Genomic DNA, 17,718 nt, shown 5'->3' with positions numbered 1-17,718 from the left:
TACTTCCTTCCAGCACAACTTTCTCTTATGTATGCAGGTGGGAATTACGACTCCCAGCACATCCTGCATTCTTACAGTCCCCCTGGACTAAACCTCCACTAACTTCTTTCACATACCTCCTCAGCTTACCTTTCTCCTTCTTACCACACCTTTCCTTCCCCATCCACATTGTGTGCTGCCTTCTCCCACCACTCTTCCTCCCTCTCCCTTGGCATGCATGCACTCTCTCTCTGCCTCTCCCTATTTTTTCATCTCCCTCCCCCTTTTTCCACCTGTTTTTCTTGCTTTATTCCCTCCCTGTCTCTCTCTTCATCATCAGCGTCCTCTCTTTTTCTCCCCTGCTTCACACCTCTCCCTCTCTCTACTTCTTATATGCTGTACCCTCTGAACTCTTTTCATCATGTTGTGCAGCCACTGAGCCATCTGATTAAAGGCCTGCCTCCCACTACCCTATTATCCCCTTCTTGCCTCATGTATCCGTCCCTAACCCATTCCCACCTTCATTTACCCGAGCAATTGTTTTCAATAATCTGAGTGAGTGTTTATGTGTATGCTCTTACTAGAGAAAGAACAAGAGCTTGAAAGCCAGTGTTAACTGTTTTCTATTAAGTTTTTCTGTATGCCACAGACCAAATCTCTACAGGTAAGTGGTTGCCTTTCCCTTATTTTATAAATCAATCCTAATTCATATTTTTGTTATTCCACTCCAATTTTGTGCTATTTGAATTTTTCTTACTCCACAACATTTATCCCTACATTTAACTTCTTTATCAAATTGACAATTCCTTGATGCCTCTCGATTCAGCCCATCACCAGATTCCTACATTCAGTTAAGTTATACCAGAAGTTTCTTTTCTCCCCAGTTTGATTCAGAAGCTTTTCATTAGTAATCCAATCTGCCCATCATATCTTCAGCATTCTTCAGTAGCTCCATATTTTAAATGTTTTAATTATTTACTTGTCTTATGTATCTGGAGCTATTTTTGTTTTCATTTATTTGTGAAACATAAAATCATTTCATACACATACAGCTGTATTTTAGCATCTAGTGTTTTTGTTCTTTTCTCAGACAATAACTGATGCAGGTTTATCTATTACTGTACTGTCAATCTCTCCTAATCTTTATCTGTTATTTTTTTCTGCCAATGTTAATGCCCATATTTTACCTTGGGCTCAAAATAATTTGAAACTGCCAGTCAATTAAATATTCTGACTTATTCATCAGTTTGCCTTTAGTTCAAGCTCTACTTTCATATTTGTATTGCAGGTCTAAACTATATAGGACAAGACAAGCTGCACATTTGTAATTAACACAATTTGTTTCCCATTTCTTTGCTAATACAAATGTATTGCCCATCAACACTTCCTGCATCTCTGTCTTTGGAGATGATTTATAGGAAATATGTGGTTACATAAGACAAGTAAAGAAATATCAATGGGCAGGAGTGTTTGATAAAAGTAGAAGTATTATGCTACTAATCAGTTCTGACCTTGTAAACAGTCTCTGACATTTATCATGTTATTCCAACCTAAATGACAGCAACTCCAGATAAGATCTTACTTCATTTCATAGCCAAGATAATGACCTCTAATTCATACAGTTCAGTAAAACATACCTTATAAGAAGGCCAAGAACTCTTCAGTTGTCACTGTTGTATGTGTGCTGAATCAAAATATACAGAATGCCATCCACTTGGAAGAGGCCAGCTGATGTGCCATTTCCGCAAGTTTGGGCAAGATGTGAAGGCAAAACAACTTTAGCAGATGGTTCTAAGCTTCTCTATAGAATACAGGACATCACTCCAGAAATGCACGAAGAGATTCTTGACAAGCTCATGATGGTACATTTTGTCCGGGATGAGGATCTTAGCAAGACAATTAATTTAATGGCAGATAAAACATCTTTGGAAGAACTTAGAATGATGTGGAAAGAATCACTACAACAGAATGTTGGTCTTGTAGCAATAAGAGAATATCCAGATGGCCAAGAAGAAATAATTGGGGCCAATATAATATGTGTTTCCAGCAAAGGCGAGAAATCAAATTCTGATGAGGTAAGAGCATTTTGCATACATATTGGAATTTACAGATATTGAATAACTTTTCCATTGGTTGTAATCTTATCAGTGTCAAACATCATTCTTGGGCTGTTTCAAAGTATTTACCTAAACAGTTATGGAATTATGAGGGTTAATGTTTAAATACTTCGTTACCTTACTTTCTGTGTCCTGGCAAGAATGTCTAAGCTCTCTTCTTCCAAAACACGGCAGCTTTATTGGTCTTGTTATGCACTGTGCAAGCAGCATCAGTCCTTGGGCACATGAGCAAATGTTCAAACAGCTATGTTTCACCACATTCACACTGGTCATCTAGCCCCACTTAATCATTTTCACTTTATGTTGTGTCAATTCTGTCAGTCTATTCAGTGCCCTCTGTGTACTATACTTTAGTTGTTGCACTACTGTGATTTTTTTTCTTTAGGGTGCAGGTTTGCTTTCTGAAAATTGTCCAGCCATAAAGATATGCTGTAGTCCCCAGGTCAAGCTTCTAGTGGTAATGTCCATTGGTTAGAACTCTTCCTTGATTTAAGATAATATGGAACTGTTTGGTGGTTAAACATGAAGTGCCATGGGTCACTTTGTTGTTATTTCCTCTCTGTTCAAAGGTTTCACATTTAATCTATCATCCTTATTAGGAGCTTTTCTTGCTATTAGTATGACTTCTATCACTGGTTCAGGTTTGCGTCAGCAAAAAATGTTAAATCATAACATGGTTCACATTTTACATTCAGTAGTTTGCCTTCCTCCCATATATCCTTTATGTGGTTGGGCAAGTAGTCCACAGCTTCAAGGAAAGCAAGGGAAAATTGTCTCCAGAAGCAACATTTCTGATAAAATACTGTGGGTACAAAACCAATTTTTAGACTGAGGAGTGCTTTATTGAACAAATATATAATATAAAAGATCTTGAAGAAACATTTTATTTACTTTTTTATTTATTTTTGAAGTAAATTTCACTTTTACTGATCAGAAATTACACAAAAATAAATGAGTAGAATGAGTCTGACAAGGGTAGCCTTTAGCGTATCGGAAGAGAGGCTTTGAGTTTATGTTCCATGAATTTATTCAGGTGACTAATATCCATTAACAGTAAAACAGTAGTAAGTTTATATCTACTGTTGAATTCTCTCTAAATTATTGAAAAGGTCTTGTATTCTACAATAGTATCCCACATGAGCAAAGATAATATTTTTAGCAAATCACAATTTGGATTTCAGAAGAGTTGCTCAACTGAGAATGCCATTTACACATTCACTCACCAAATTTTTAAGTACCATATAACAAAGTAGCATCAGTTAGTATTTTATGTAACCTATCTAAGGCATTTGGCTGTGTGAATCACAGCAATTTTCTGGGTAAATTGAGGTTTCATGGAATTAATGGTATAGCAAACCAATGGATACTGCCATATTTAACTGAAAGAATTCAGAAAGTTATACTTAGTGATGCAACCAATGTAAGGAGTGGACATTCTTCTGTCTGGGAAGAAATCACTTACAGTGCTCCATAAGGCTCTGTCTTAGGTCCACTGTTGTTTCTCATAAATGTAAATGACCTTCCATCTTAAATACAACAAGCAGAATTAGTTATTTTTGTGGATGACACTAGTATTGTAATGAATTCAAACATATGTACTGCAACAGAAGAAACAGTAAATAATGTTTTTAAAAGTATTACTGAGTGGCTTTTTGCAAAAGGTATCACTCTCAGTTTCCAAAAAAAGACGTTCAGTTCAGCACATCTGTAGGCAGTACACCAATAAATAGTGAAAGAGATTCCAGTGTGTTTCTCTAAGAAGAAATACACCAAGATCACTTTGACTAAGAAGATCTGGTGTGAGGAGTAGACAGCTCTTACACACATTGAGGGGATGCAGACACGGAAACCAACATTAGACGCCGCAGGCACCAGTTGCTGTTCACTGCATCTGCTCATCAACGCAGCCCAAATTCTATGCCGGGTGAATGTAAAACAGAACTTTATTGTTTGAATACAATGTGGTATATGCTGATGCATAAACTATATTAGTGTAGTTATTATACTTAAAGTTAATTTTGAAATGCTCACAAGGTCCAAAGTGGATAAAAATATGAATAACAAACAGCAAGTTGGGGAAACTGAAGAACCAACAATGGCTATGAGAGTTACAAAAGAAGGACCTAACTGGTTGGAGTTAGTAAATTTGATCAAAACTTTAAATGATAAATTAGAAGATCAAAGTACTAATTAAATACTAAATTAGGTGACCAGAGGACAGCTACAATTGCTCAAAATGCTACTTTAACTAAGGAACTAAATGCAACTCTAAGTAAAGAAATAGGTTTGGTGCATTATAGTTTAAATGCTCAGAGTGTAGTTCTAAATAACCAGTGTGAAATCTTGAATAGTCAAGCAACAAATCTAGGTTTGTTAAATGCCAAAGTTGATGCACAGAGCAAAGAATTTAGTAATCTATGCAAAGGCATGGATGTTTTAAAGACTGAATTTGACACCCTAACTAGTAAAGTAAAAAAACTGAAATTAGATTTAAAGAAGGAATTGATTGATTCTCTAAATGTTCATGTAAATCTAATGTTTACTGACTTCAGACAAAACCAGAAGGATAATTTTCAGGATCTGTCAAAAAGATTAGAATTGAATATTGAGGAGAAATGTAATAGTGTAGAATTAGAGATTAATGAGAAGTTAGGATCATTGGAGGGTGTATGTAATGCTAAGTTTAATGCTGTAAAGCAGGGATGGCATACTTTGAAAGAGAGCATTGATAAGCATAGCGAATTAATGCCTGTCCTTCAGTTGCAAATTACAGGTGTAAGTACACAAGTAGACAGTGTAGAAAGAAGCTTCAAAGAGAAGATAGCAAGCTCTGATGTTATAAATGTAAGTAGTCTGGAAGAAATTATAGATAGGAAAGTCACTGAGAGAATAAACTCTGGAATGCATTGCCTATGGCTTCTTCCAAACTTATTGGTACCAGGAAGGGCATAGACGAACTCTGGAGAGAAGTTAAACTTGTCCAGGAAAAAGTAGAAAAATGAGGAACTTTGCCCAATGTTGTGTTGACTAGTGAAGTAGCTACTGATTTGCACTGGGAAGTGAATTCTGGGTTATCAAGACAATTCCATAAATTCAAGCCTGACAGAGAGGTACATCTAATTAATTTTTTGAAAAGTTCAACCAAGCTTTGCCAAAGAACTGGGAAGATTCTAAAAAGATTGAATTTGCTGTGGGGTACCTTTTAGGGGAAGCCTCAGAATGGGGTACTGTAAACATTGAGAACTTTTCTTCATGGGGAGATTTCCAGAAGAAATTTAAAGAGAAATAGTGGTCTGCTAGTGCACAGGAGAAACTAATATCAGATTTGTGAGACCCAGAATACTACAATAATACTTGGGGTACCATGAGGAAATATTTCGACTGGCATCTAACACGGGCGAAGTTTTTAGATAAGCCAGTGGAGGAAGAGGGGTTGGTTTGAATTTTAATTAGATGAGTACCCATCTATGCAAGAAAAGACATCTTGTGTAATGGCTGGAAAATGGTTGAAGAATTGTTATTCTTCATTGATGCACTAGATGCCCTAAATAAAGACTGTAATGAAACTTTACATCAAGGGGAAAATTCGAATTTCAAAAAGGAATAGTGGGAATAATTTCAAACAGCATGAAGTGAACATTGCGAAAGTATGCCAGTATAATAAGCAGAATTGCAATGACCATTATCAAAAGAAGCATCCACCTTCGAATCTAGGTCCAGTAACCTCACAGGAATTTTTATCAAGTAACTCAAGAATCCAGAATGGTAATGTAATATCCTGATTTGGTAACCAACCAGAAATTAGTAATAATGAGGAAAACGTGGTGCGATCTGGATCCAGGGCCAGGGCCCAGGTTGTAGAGATTCATAATAAGTATCTTAATTTCATGCACAGAATACCTACAAAAGAATGGTTACTCCTAGAAGAATCAAACCTAGTTATCAACACTCCACGACCTGTAATAGTAGGGACTGTGGAGACTTCTGAAGTTAACATATTTTTGACTCAGGGAGTGAAGTATCACTCATTTCAGACTAAGCAGTACTTACCATTATTGCCAGTAACTTGAGTTTATATAGTTGGAATAAGAGGAACAAAAAGTAAGATTGTAAAGTATGAAACTCAAGTGAACTGCAGCATTGGAAACATATTATTTCATCAAACACTGTTAATAGTAGAGAATATCAGTAGAGATATATAATTTGGTTTAGATTGGTTATTAGCACTTAAAGTCGTCTTAAGCTTTGATGAAAATCTATGTTTTGGGAAAGGGGACAGTAGATATTGGACACCATTTGTGACAGATAGCTGTATTGGAAAGCAAACAACTGAGTGTCAGTGTCTGCGATTAACAGCTACAGCACAACTGTCACCCATGATTACCAATGTAGATCAAGTAACACATCAAATTGACATAGAAGACAAGGTTAACAAATCTCTAATATTAACCGGTGAACAAAAATGAGATTTATATAAAATTCTAATGGAATATGAAGTAGTATTTCTGATCGTCCAGGTAATATCAGTGACTACATATTTAAGTTCAAAATCAAAGATGACACTCCATTCTTCTGTAAGCCATATCCAATACCTGTAAGTTTGAAAGACGCTGTTAAGGAGGAAATCAACAAAATGATTGATAACAATATAATAGAACGTAGTTCTAGTGTAATGAATAACCCTTTGGTAGTGGTGAAAAAAGCTACAGGTAGGGTATGATTAGTGTTAGACACTCGTACATTGAATAACCATATAGAGACAGAAAGAGACAGACCAATTAACATCAATAAATTGTTATCCAAATTTGAGAAAGCAAGGTTTTTTAGCGCAATTGACCTGACTGTGGAATATAGGCAAATTAGGTTACATCCAGAATCAAAAAAGTATACAGCATTTTTGTTTGATGGTAAATCATATCATTTCAATGTATTGACATTATGACTTAATATTTCTGTATCCATGTTTATATGTGCGCTAGATGAAGCATTAGGGAGAGGTTTATTGAAGGATTTAATAATATATGTAAATGATATCCTGCTAATATCAGCTTCTTGGGAAGAACATTGTCTAACCTTGATTGACACCCTGAAGAAATTTAAAGAGAAAGGTATTACAGTGAAACTGTCTAAATCGTACTTTGCTCACCAAGACCTTAAGTTTTTAGGCCATATTGTAGGGGTGCAGGGAATTAGACCAGACGCTGAATGCATCAAAGCTATTAAAGAATGTCCACACCCTAGAAATGTAAGACAGATAAAGGGATTTATAGGCATGGCAGGATACTATCGACAGTGCATACGAGGTCAAGAACTGAATGATCCGAAAATTTTACATTTATGAAGGAAGGGAGTACTGTGGATTTGGGATCAAGAGGCAAACAATGCGTTTGAAAACATCAAAAGTGCGCTTGTCGAATCACCCATATTATATCATTTGGTTATGGGCAAACCATTTAAAATTTGAACAGATCCATCTGATTACAGTACTGCTGCAGAACTTTTCCCAGGAGAGTGGGATCTAAATAATGTAGAACACCGAACCATAGCTTTTGCTAGCCATAGTCTAAACAAGCATGAATTAAATTACATGACTACTGAAAAAGAACTGTTGGCAATTGTATGAAGAATCCAAAAATTTCAAACACTACTATGGGGTTCAGAAATCCATGTTTATACAGATCATCAAGCTCTATCCTTTCTAATGAGTAGTTGATTGTTACACAGTAGATTAATGCGATGGACGATTTTCTTACAGGAATATGGTATTAGGATACAGTATGTAAAAGGTTCCAAGAATATTGTACTGGATGCTTTGTCTAGGTTACCCATGGAATGGAAGAATTAAAACTTACGGAAGGACCTGGCATTATTTTTGCAATTAATTTTATGTCAGTAGAATACTGGAACATCAGGGTACTGGAGATGGCTCAAAGAATAACAGAAAATATCCATCATGATCCCTATTTTACAGAAATGTTTACTATGTGTATCCCGAATTCCTTACCTCCTAATCAAGTAGGAAAATGGAAAGTCATAGGTCATAATTTGTTTTAGGGAGATACCGTAACATCGCAACGTTGGTGCTTATGCTTTCCGGAGGTAATGGAAACACATTTGTGTGGTATGTTCATACAGGATATGGACACTTTGGAATCAAAATGTTTATAGCCCATATGAATAAGTTTTATTATTTTAAGAAGCTATGGCATAAAGTAGCATCTTTAATTAGAGACTGTGAAATCTGTCAGAAGGTAAAAGAGAATAATACTTGTGACTTTAGGCTTTCCTGGCGTAAACTATTGATGAAGGTTTCTCAGGTCTCCAGCTGGGTGATAGCTTTGATATCTCGTGACGTTTCGGGAAGTGCCATACTACTCATCTTCTGGTGAAGTGTCGAGATTCGCGGAGAGCGGGCTATTTGTATGTGCGGTCGCCCCCCCTCCACTGGACCTCCGGTGGCTGCGGTGGACCAGCGGGGTGCGCGCAGTGGTGGGGATGGCAGTCGCCCCCAGCGGCCGCGTTCTGTTCTCGGCGTAAGCCTTCTGTCTGCGTCCGTGGTGGAGGACGTTGACCGGCGCGCTCCCGATGGATTGCCACTATCACAGGGTTCCATGCTGTGCTGAGTTGGTATCCCTCATCTCTGTTGACCAGATTGTCTTGAATCCTTATTTCTATGGATTCTTTGATAATGCTTTCCCAGAAGCCAGATGCTCGGCACAGTACCTTCATGTTTTCGAAGTTGAAGGTGTGTTCTTCATTGATGCTGTGTTCTGCTATGGCTGATTTTTCTGTGTGACCCTGTCGCACACATCTGATATGTTGATATGTTCTTCGCAGTGCTTAGATATGCAGCGCTGTGTTTGCCCAATGTATTGTTTTCCACATTCGCACGGTATGCTGTATACTCCTGGTGTGTTAAGGTTCAGCGCATCTTTGGCAGAACCTAGGAGCTCCCTCGTCTTCGGTGGTGGTCGGAGAATGGTTTTGATATTGTATTTGCCCAGAAGTCGTGCAATTTTGGCCATGAGTGGACCCACGTACGGAAGGAACGCGAATCGTTTGTCTTCTTCTTCTTCTTCTTCTTCTCTGGGGTTCTCACTGCTTCCTTCTTCCTTTTAAGCACCCTGTTGATCTGTGTTTCACTGTAGCCATTTTGATGAAAGACTTCCCTCTGGTGTTGCAGCTCGGATGGTAGGCTGTCTTTGTCAAAGACTGCGTGCACCCTACATACCAGGGTGGTCAGTACTGTTTCTCTTTGTGCTGGATGGTGGCAGCTTGTTGCATGAAGGTATAGGTCTGTGCGTGTCTTCTTCCTATGTACTCCATGGCCTAGTGAACCATCTCTTAATTAAAATACCAAGGAAGGGGAGGCATCCATTTTCCTCCATTTCCATTGTAAATTTGATGTTCAGATGGATGCTGTTGAGGTGTTCAAGAAACTCATCTAGTGCCTGTTTGCCATGTCCCCACATGACCAAAGTGTCATCGATATAGTGGAAAAAGTACCTTGGTTTCTGTCTGGCAGTCTGAAGGGCCACCTCCTCAAAATGTTCCATATACAGGTTTGCAATCGCAGGAGCCAATGGGGAGCCCATGGCCACACCGTCGATCTGCTCGAAGAATTCCCCATTGCACTGAAAGTAGGTGGTTGTTAGTGCATGTTCAAAGAGGCTGACTGTTTGTGGTTCAAAGTGCTGGGCTAAAAGTTCCAAGGAGTCTTGAAGGGTCACTTTCCTGAAAAGGAACGTCATGTCAAAGCTCATGAGTAGGTCCTTCCTTTGTACTCGCATGTCCCTGAGTATTTTTACAAATTCAGCTGAGTTTCTCACATGGTGGTTGCAGTGTCCCACAAGGGGTTTGAGCAGTGTCACTAGGTATTTAGCAAGTTTGTAACTGTGAGAATTGATGGAGTCCACAATCGGTCTCAGAGGTACCCCTTCCTTATGGCTCTTGGGAGTCCATAGAGACGTGGTATCACTGGCACTCTGGGGTACAGCTGCCTCTGCATTAGCTCAGGTAGGTCAGCTTTCTTCAGCAGAGCTATCATCTTTCTACTCATTGTCAGGGTTGGATCCTTCTTCAGCCTCTTGTAGGCCTCGTCTTGTAGCAGAAGGTTTATTTTCTGCTGGTACTCGGCAGTACTTAATAGCACTGAAGCATTCTCTTTGTCCGCTGGTAGGATCGTTATATCAGGGTCATCTCTAAGGGACAGGAGAGCTGCTCATTCTTCCGCAGATATATTATTTTTAGGTAAATGAGATCTGTTGATTATTCTGCAAGTTTCCTGTCTGACTTCCTCTGCTTCCTCCTTTGGAAGCCCTCATATTGCTTCTTCCATGCTGCTGATAATGTCTGTTTTCGGGATTGTTCTGGGGACGGGGGCGAAATTCAGTCCTTTTTTGAGGACTGCGATTGTGGCAATGTCCAGTTCTTTTCCAGTCAAATTGACCATGGCTCTGGTGTCATTCATCTCCTTTTTTGTCTTCTGAGTCCCGGCTAGTCTGCCAAATTTTCCGATTTGTTTAGATGTAGAGCCCTGTTTTTGCACCTCGCTGTTGGAGTACGTGCTGCAGTCGGCCCATTCCCACAGAGAGGCTGGTAATGTCATTGCCAGTTGTAGGTGGCATGTGAGCAGGGTGCGCGCATTCCCATCAAGTTCTTCCCGAGTGAAATGAATGCGCTCCCTTACTAAGGCCATGCCTGCCCGTCATAATATCCGGCCAGTCTTCTTAGATCCTCACAGGCCACCTACAACTGGCAACGACAATCCTATAACCTTATTACCTAGAAAACTGGATGTGACAATAAAATAATAATAATAATAATAAAAAAAAAACAATCCAAGAGAATCACAGACTAAGAAAGAAAGTGATATTGGCATGGAATGAAATGAATAGAGTATTTTATATGTGTATAAAATAAAATATAATATGAAGAGCTAAATAACTATTTTACAGTAGCATGATTTACAACAACAGATAAATCATGGCTCTCTCTCTCTCTCTCTCTCTCTCTCTCTCTCTCTCTCTCTAAGTCTACATCGAGTGTACATGAGAAGGAGGTGTGAGCAAAGAAAAAGAATGGAAACAAAAGTGGAATTGATTGTGATTGTCATTTAAGAAAAGTCAGTGTAATAAATACTCTGGTAAAGTGACAAATTGTAGGATAGCGGGACTCGTATAGCCTAAGTAAGCATATTATCTACTGAATAGTGTATACAGACATGGTACCTACTGGAAGTGTAGAAATTGACAAGTAGGGGAGGACTCTAAGGATTAGATGAAGTATTAAGAAGTATATGCGAAGTGTAGAGTAGATTTGTTACTTTACCAGAAAATACTTAATTATAGTATACTTAGGAACGTATTCTGGGGTAATGAACCATGAGGCCTACTCAGAAAGGATAAGGGGGGCGTACCCGGCATTTTTTAAGTATATAGGGCTGGTGTACCTACATGGAGATAGGATGACCTGTTGCCTAAGAAATAGGAATGTTTTATAAAGGGGTGTACCTACCAAAATGGAAAGAGGAAGTGCTCTCATATGGTCAACCAACAGGCAAGCTATAGGTATTGATCCTAGTGAAAAGAGACCTATCATGACAAAAGTCACAAAATTTTGTAGGGATTATTCTGGAAAGTTTGAATTCTATGTACCACTAGCATTTATATGTTTTATGCAAGTTTATGAGTGTCAAAAGGAACACTTTCATGTTCCCCAAAGTTCCTCCAAACTACAACAGATAATGAAGCTAGTACATACTAAAGGAAAAGTACTACAGAGGATAGAAATAGAAAATAGAGTACTCAAGTGTCATGAATACCTGCAGTTTACGATTGGAAATGAGGAAAGAGTGTTGTTGTGAGTGATGTTATGTACATAATGATTATGTACAAAATATCGTGTGTCCAATCTGAGGGGGGGATATGTAGTGTTTCAAGAATTTCCGCGCAAATTTAGAATCACTCAGCCTTCCACCATCTTGAACACACGATATTTTAGATGCGAGTGGGAGAAAGGAACCCTGTCTACTGTGCGTCACCTGACTGTGTGTGTGTGTGTGTGTGTGTGTGTGTGTGTGTGTGTGTGTGTGTGTGTGTGTGTGTGCGGGTTTGAAGTTTGTCGCACGAAGACAGTAGACACTGCGGTCGAACGGCACAGACAAGTAATTGTTGGTAGCGCCATGGAAGTCGTAATGAAAGCTCGTGGCAGAACTGAGGAACTTCTGTGGTATTCTGTGCAGTTTTGTAACTGTGACTATTGTTAGTGACGAAATAAAAGTTGATTGGAAAAAGATTTTTAGTAACTTTTAACTTGACCTTGCTAGAGACAAGACAGGTGTATGATTTCTGTATAATAGAGTTGTGGTTAGCAAACCAACTCTGTTGTAAATGTAACTGTGCTTCTAATGTTTGCACATGCGAGTAGACTTACTTGACAGTATTTATTCATGTGGGGAGTGAGATTTGTAAAAGTTTGATGTTTAAATATACATCGTTAAGTGAAGCAAAAGAAACTGTGTACGTCTACTTATTTTTATAAGTAGAATGAGTTTTGAGAAATTCCTGTTCCCAGCAATATACTGTGGAGAAGAAGAGAAAGGGAGTTTGCAGCAGCAGGCTAACCAACTACGAAAGTCAGCTGACCATCTCAAGTAAGTCGTATCGTTAAAGAAGCTGAAGTTTGCACACACACTTCAGCACTTCAAGTCGTCCAAAATGTTAGACAGTAACTATTAACTTACAATGGTACTATAAAAAAAAAAAATAAAAAAAAAAAATTTTGATGATCAGCATGTAGCCACATTTACATATGAATGTAAAGGGACCTTGGGTTCTGTTGGGGACAGAAAAATAGGGTCAAGTGTTTTTGACCAGTATCAATTGCAAAGCAATTTAGAAAAGATTGCTGTATGGTGTGGCAGGTGGCAGTTGACGCTAAATAACGAAAAATGTGAGGTGATCCACATGAGTTCCAAAAGAAATACATTGGAATTCGATTACTCGATAAATAGTACAATTCTCAAAGCTGTCAATTCAACTAAGTACCTTGGTGTTAAAATTACGAACAACTTCAGTTGGAAAGACCATAGATAATATTGTGGGGAAGGCGAACCAAAGGTTGCATTTCATCAGCAGGACACTTAGAAGGTGCAACAAGTCCACTAAAGAGACAGCTTACACTACACTCGTTCATCCTCTGTTAGAATATTGCTGCGCGGTGTGGGATCCTTACCAGGCGGGATTGACGGAGGACATTGAAAGGGTGCAAAAAAGGGCAGCTCATTTTGTATTATCACATAATAGCAGAGAGAGTGTGGCAGATATGATACGCGAGTTGGGAAGGAAGTCATTAAAGCAAAGACGTTTTTCGCCGCGGCGAGATCGATTTACGAAATTTCAGTCACCATTTTTTCTTCCGAATGCGAAAATATTTTGTTGAGCCCAACCTACATAGGTAGCAATGATCATCAAAATAAAATAAGAGAAATCATAGGTCGAACAGAAAGGTTTAGGTGTTCGTTTTTCCCGTGCGCTGTTTGGGAGTGGAATGGTAGGGAGATAGTATGATTGTGGTTTGATGAACCCTCTGCCAAGCACTTAAATGTGAATTGCAGAGTAATCATGTAGATGTAGATGTAGATGATAGCCCTTGGGCTAGGGACCATTTGGACACCCAACAGAAGGATCATCTAATTGTAACTATCCTACAGTACATGGTCAGAGTTTGAATATGATACACTTCCTCCAACTTTGGCAAGTGGAGCAAATCAGTTGGTTCTTTTTGTGTTAGATCTGGTCCACAGTGCATCTTAAGGGGCTTATGGAGGCTCCATTTAGTTTATGGGCGGTTCCTGAAAAATCACAAAAAAACATTTTTCATCATTTTTTCACCATCAGCAGCAGATGTCTAAATAACTAACAGCAGCAAAGTGCTCAAATTTTAACGGTACATTCTCTAAGGTTTTTTCTAGAAATGCTATCTTCCCATTTTCAAAAATCTTTATCTAAACACCCAAAAAACATTATTTTCAAGATACCAAAACTGAGCTGTGGATTCCAAGACTGCTACGTGCAGTATCTCTGTTATCATCAGAAGGGTTCTTGGAACCCCATGTTGTAGTACTGAAGCAAATGCAAAATTTTTGTGTACTTAAAATCCAGTCTGAGGTGTAAAATTAGTTTTGATTTATGATATTTCTATTTCACAAGTCGTAAGTAAACTATCAAAATGTTACTGAACCATAATGTTCTTTTCATATGTGTGATATGCCCTGTTGTAGCAGAGAAAACAACAGAACCAGTGAAATATGTTCCTGTTTAAAAGACTCTGACTGAAAAGTGGGGAACCAGTTACCTCATTCTACCTTCCTCCGTCTCTTTAAAAAATATTCCAACAATTTTGGCATGCAAACAAGTTTGTGCTTTTTTGTGCTAAGAGAGGAGACAGTGACAGTGGGAAAGAGATATAAAAGTAATAAATAGTGGAATATACTAGACAGCTGTTGTGGTATAGGAAGTATGATGAAGTGGTAATTTGGGGTAAAGAGAGGGACACAGTGGCAGTGGAAGATATTGACAATGATAGAATATTCCTAGGAAAAGATTGAAGGAGACAGTGGCAGTGGGAGACGAATAAAGAGAAAAAGAAAGGGGAAGCATTTGGGAGCCAGTGCTAATGAGAGTCAGAGTGTATGGCAGTGACAATGAGGAAGAGAGTAGTGACAGTGTGAGGAGACAGCATCAGTGGGAAGGAGTGATAAGATAGTAGCAGTAAGAGGAAGACAGTGATGGTGAGAGGAGAAAGTAATAGTGGGACAAAATGAAGGAGGCTGTGGCTGTGAGATAGGAGACAGTGGCATCAGAGATACACAAAGAGAGAATGACAATGGGTTGGGCTGATTGAGTGAGTGTGAATGGGCTGCTAGGAAAAGAGTTACGTAATGACTTATTTCTATGTCACTGCCAGCACATCTCGACATACTACCTTACATTTTACCAAGAAGATGTTCATCTTCTAATTGGAGCACCTGCTTTTTCCATAAAAACAAATCAAAAAATGCATTACTGGCTAACTTAATTTCTTACAAAGTCAATATATCATCCCTTATTTATATCACACTATGTGCCAATCATATATAGTATAATAATAAGAAAAGTTATACAATGTATATCAAAAAGTCAGAAAGGTTGGATGGATGTAGGATTTTTTGCTAATTAATAGTCAGTTTTATGGTTGCTTGCTTTAGTGCAGCACCACATCATAATAATTACATCAGAATGTTAGAAGTAGTCACAATCAAGCTACAGTAGCCCATTTCAAACAGTACTGTAACTTGCTTAAAAATGTTATTAGGAAGGCAAAGAGTGTGTGATATGCAAATAGAATAGCTAATTCATAGGATAAAATTAAAATCATATGATCCTTGTGAAGGAAGTGCCTGGTCAGCAGCACGAGGTCAATAATATAAAGTCAGTTCGTAGTAAAAGCATTTCTGTTACTGACAAGTCAGATTATGTACAGTATTTAATGATCATTTTCGGAGAATTGCTGGTGAATTTAATAAAAACTTAGTTTTTACAGAGTGTCATATCACTCTCTTGGAAAATGCCTTTCTGAGACTGATGTCTGAATTACTCCTCCGTGACATTGACAAAGGGGAGATTGAGTCAATAATCAAATCACTGAAGACAAAGGACTCTTATGGATATGATGGAGTGTCTAGCAGAATATTAAAGTACTGTGCTGCACATGTTAGCCTTGTACTTAGCCATATTTGTAATTTTTCCTTTAAGAATGGTCAGTTTCCTGAATGATTAAAGTACTCAGTAGAAAAGCTGTTTTATAAAAAGGGAGAAAGGGATAATGTAGACCTATTTTTATGCCATCACTGTTTGCTAAAGTCATTGAAAAGGCTGCGTATGTAAGGATAATTGATCATTTTATATCACATAATTTGCTATAAAATGCACAGTTTGGCTTTAGAAGTCATTTAACAACTGGAAATGCTATATTCTCTTTTCTATGTGAGGTTCTGGATGAATTAAACAAAAGGTTTCAAATGATAGGCATATTTTTTGATTTAACTAAGGCATTTGATTGTGATCACAAAATATTGCTCCAGAATTTGGACCATTGCAGAATATGGGGAGTAGCTCACAATTGGTTCACCTCTTACTTTAACAACAGACAGCAAAAGGTTATTATTGACAGTGTTGAGATGTGGGGTCTGAGTGGGGTACAGTCATATGGGGGGTGCCTCAGGGATCAGCGTTGGAGCAACTCCTGTTCCTTATTTATATAAATGATATTCCCTCTAGTGTTACGGGTAATTCTAAAATATTTCTGTTTGCTGATGACACTACCTTGGTAGTAAAGGATGTCGTGTGTGACATTGGCTCTGTTCCAAATAGTGCAGTTTGTGACAAAAATGCATGGTTTGTAGAAAGTAAACTAATGCTAAATCACAGTAAGACTCAGTTTTCACAGTTTATAACACACAATTCAACAATACCAGATGTTTTAATTCACAGAATGGGCGTATGATTAGTGAAACTGAACAGTTCAAATTTCTAGGTATTCAGATAGATAGTTAACTGTCTTGGAAAGCCCAAGTTCAGGATCTTGTTGAAAGACGTAATGCTGCCATTTTTACTGTTCGAAAGGTGTCTGAAGTAAGTGATCATTTGACATGAAAGTTAGTCTACTTTGCTTATTTTCATTTGCTTACATCATATGGTATTATATTTTGGGGTAACTCTTCCCTTTCTAAGAGGATATTTTTGGCTCAGAAAAGGGTGATTCGGGCAGTAAGTTGTGTAAGTTCATGAACCTCTTGTCGACCCCTGTTCATTAGTCTGGGTATTTTGACATTGCCTTCTCAATGTATATATTCATTACTGTCATTTCTTGTTAACAATATCAGCTTATTTCCAAGAATTAAGCAGCTTTCACTCAGTTAATACTCAGCAGAAGTCCAATCTGCAGTTGGATCACACTTCCTTCACTCTTGTGCAGAAAGGTGTGCAGCATACTGCTGAATCCATTTTCAATAAGCTACCATACGAATTCAAAAATATGGGCAGTAATCCACTCATTTCCAAATCAAAACTGAAGTGTTTCCTCATGGGTCAGTCCTTCTGTTCTGCTGAGGAGTTCTTTGAAAAATTAAGCTGATTCTTATGTTATATTCTTGATTGCGTTTACTTAAACTAAAGGCTTAACTTTTCTTGGGTTCATGAACATTTTATTTTATCTATTATTACTTTTATGTTGTAATTTCATGTATTGACACCTTCCATGAACTTGGAGATTTGCTCCTCAATTTGGTCCTACGGAACTAGATGTGGAAATAAATAAAATAAATAAATCAGCTTCAAATACAATGACATCCTTACACCTATGTTACTTCTTGTCATCTCTGTTCTGAATTTCAAATAAGTTAAATGCCTACAATACTACTTGACCTCTTTCTGTTGATTATTCTATTTTAGGATAGAAAAGATGCTGAAGAATGAAACCAGAATGAAACGAAACAGATATCCATGCAGTGAGAGTCCACAATTGTCAACTGATGTACCAACCATAGAGCAATGAACTCCTTACATGTTTCTCCATCTCC

The 17,718-nt window shown here is 38.1% G+C and overlaps 1 protein-coding gene across 1 annotated transcript in view; it reads left to right on the top strand.

Moving 5' to 3' along the window:
• Positions 1-1,544: 1,544 nt before the first annotated feature.
• Positions 1,545-17,718, top strand: part of LOC124619614 — a 34,125-nt gene continuing 17,951 nt past the window's right edge. The window contains exon 1 of the mRNA XM_047146120.1: positions 1,545-2,054. Coding sequence (XP_047002076.1) covers positions 1,683-2,054 — 372 coding nt within the window. The 5' untranslated portion in view covers positions 1,545-1,682. The remainder of the gene's footprint in view (positions 2,055-17,718) is intronic.

Source organism: Schistocerca americana, chromosome 6 (assembly GCF_021461395.2).
Source record: "Schistocerca americana isolate TAMUIC-IGC-003095 chromosome 6, iqSchAmer2.1, whole genome shotgun sequence".
NCBI classification, from domain to species: Eukaryota; Metazoa; Arthropoda; class Insecta; order Orthoptera; family Acrididae; genus Schistocerca; species Schistocerca americana.
Note: the sequence above shows the minus strand (reverse complement) of the source record. Positions and strands in the feature narration are given on the sequence as shown.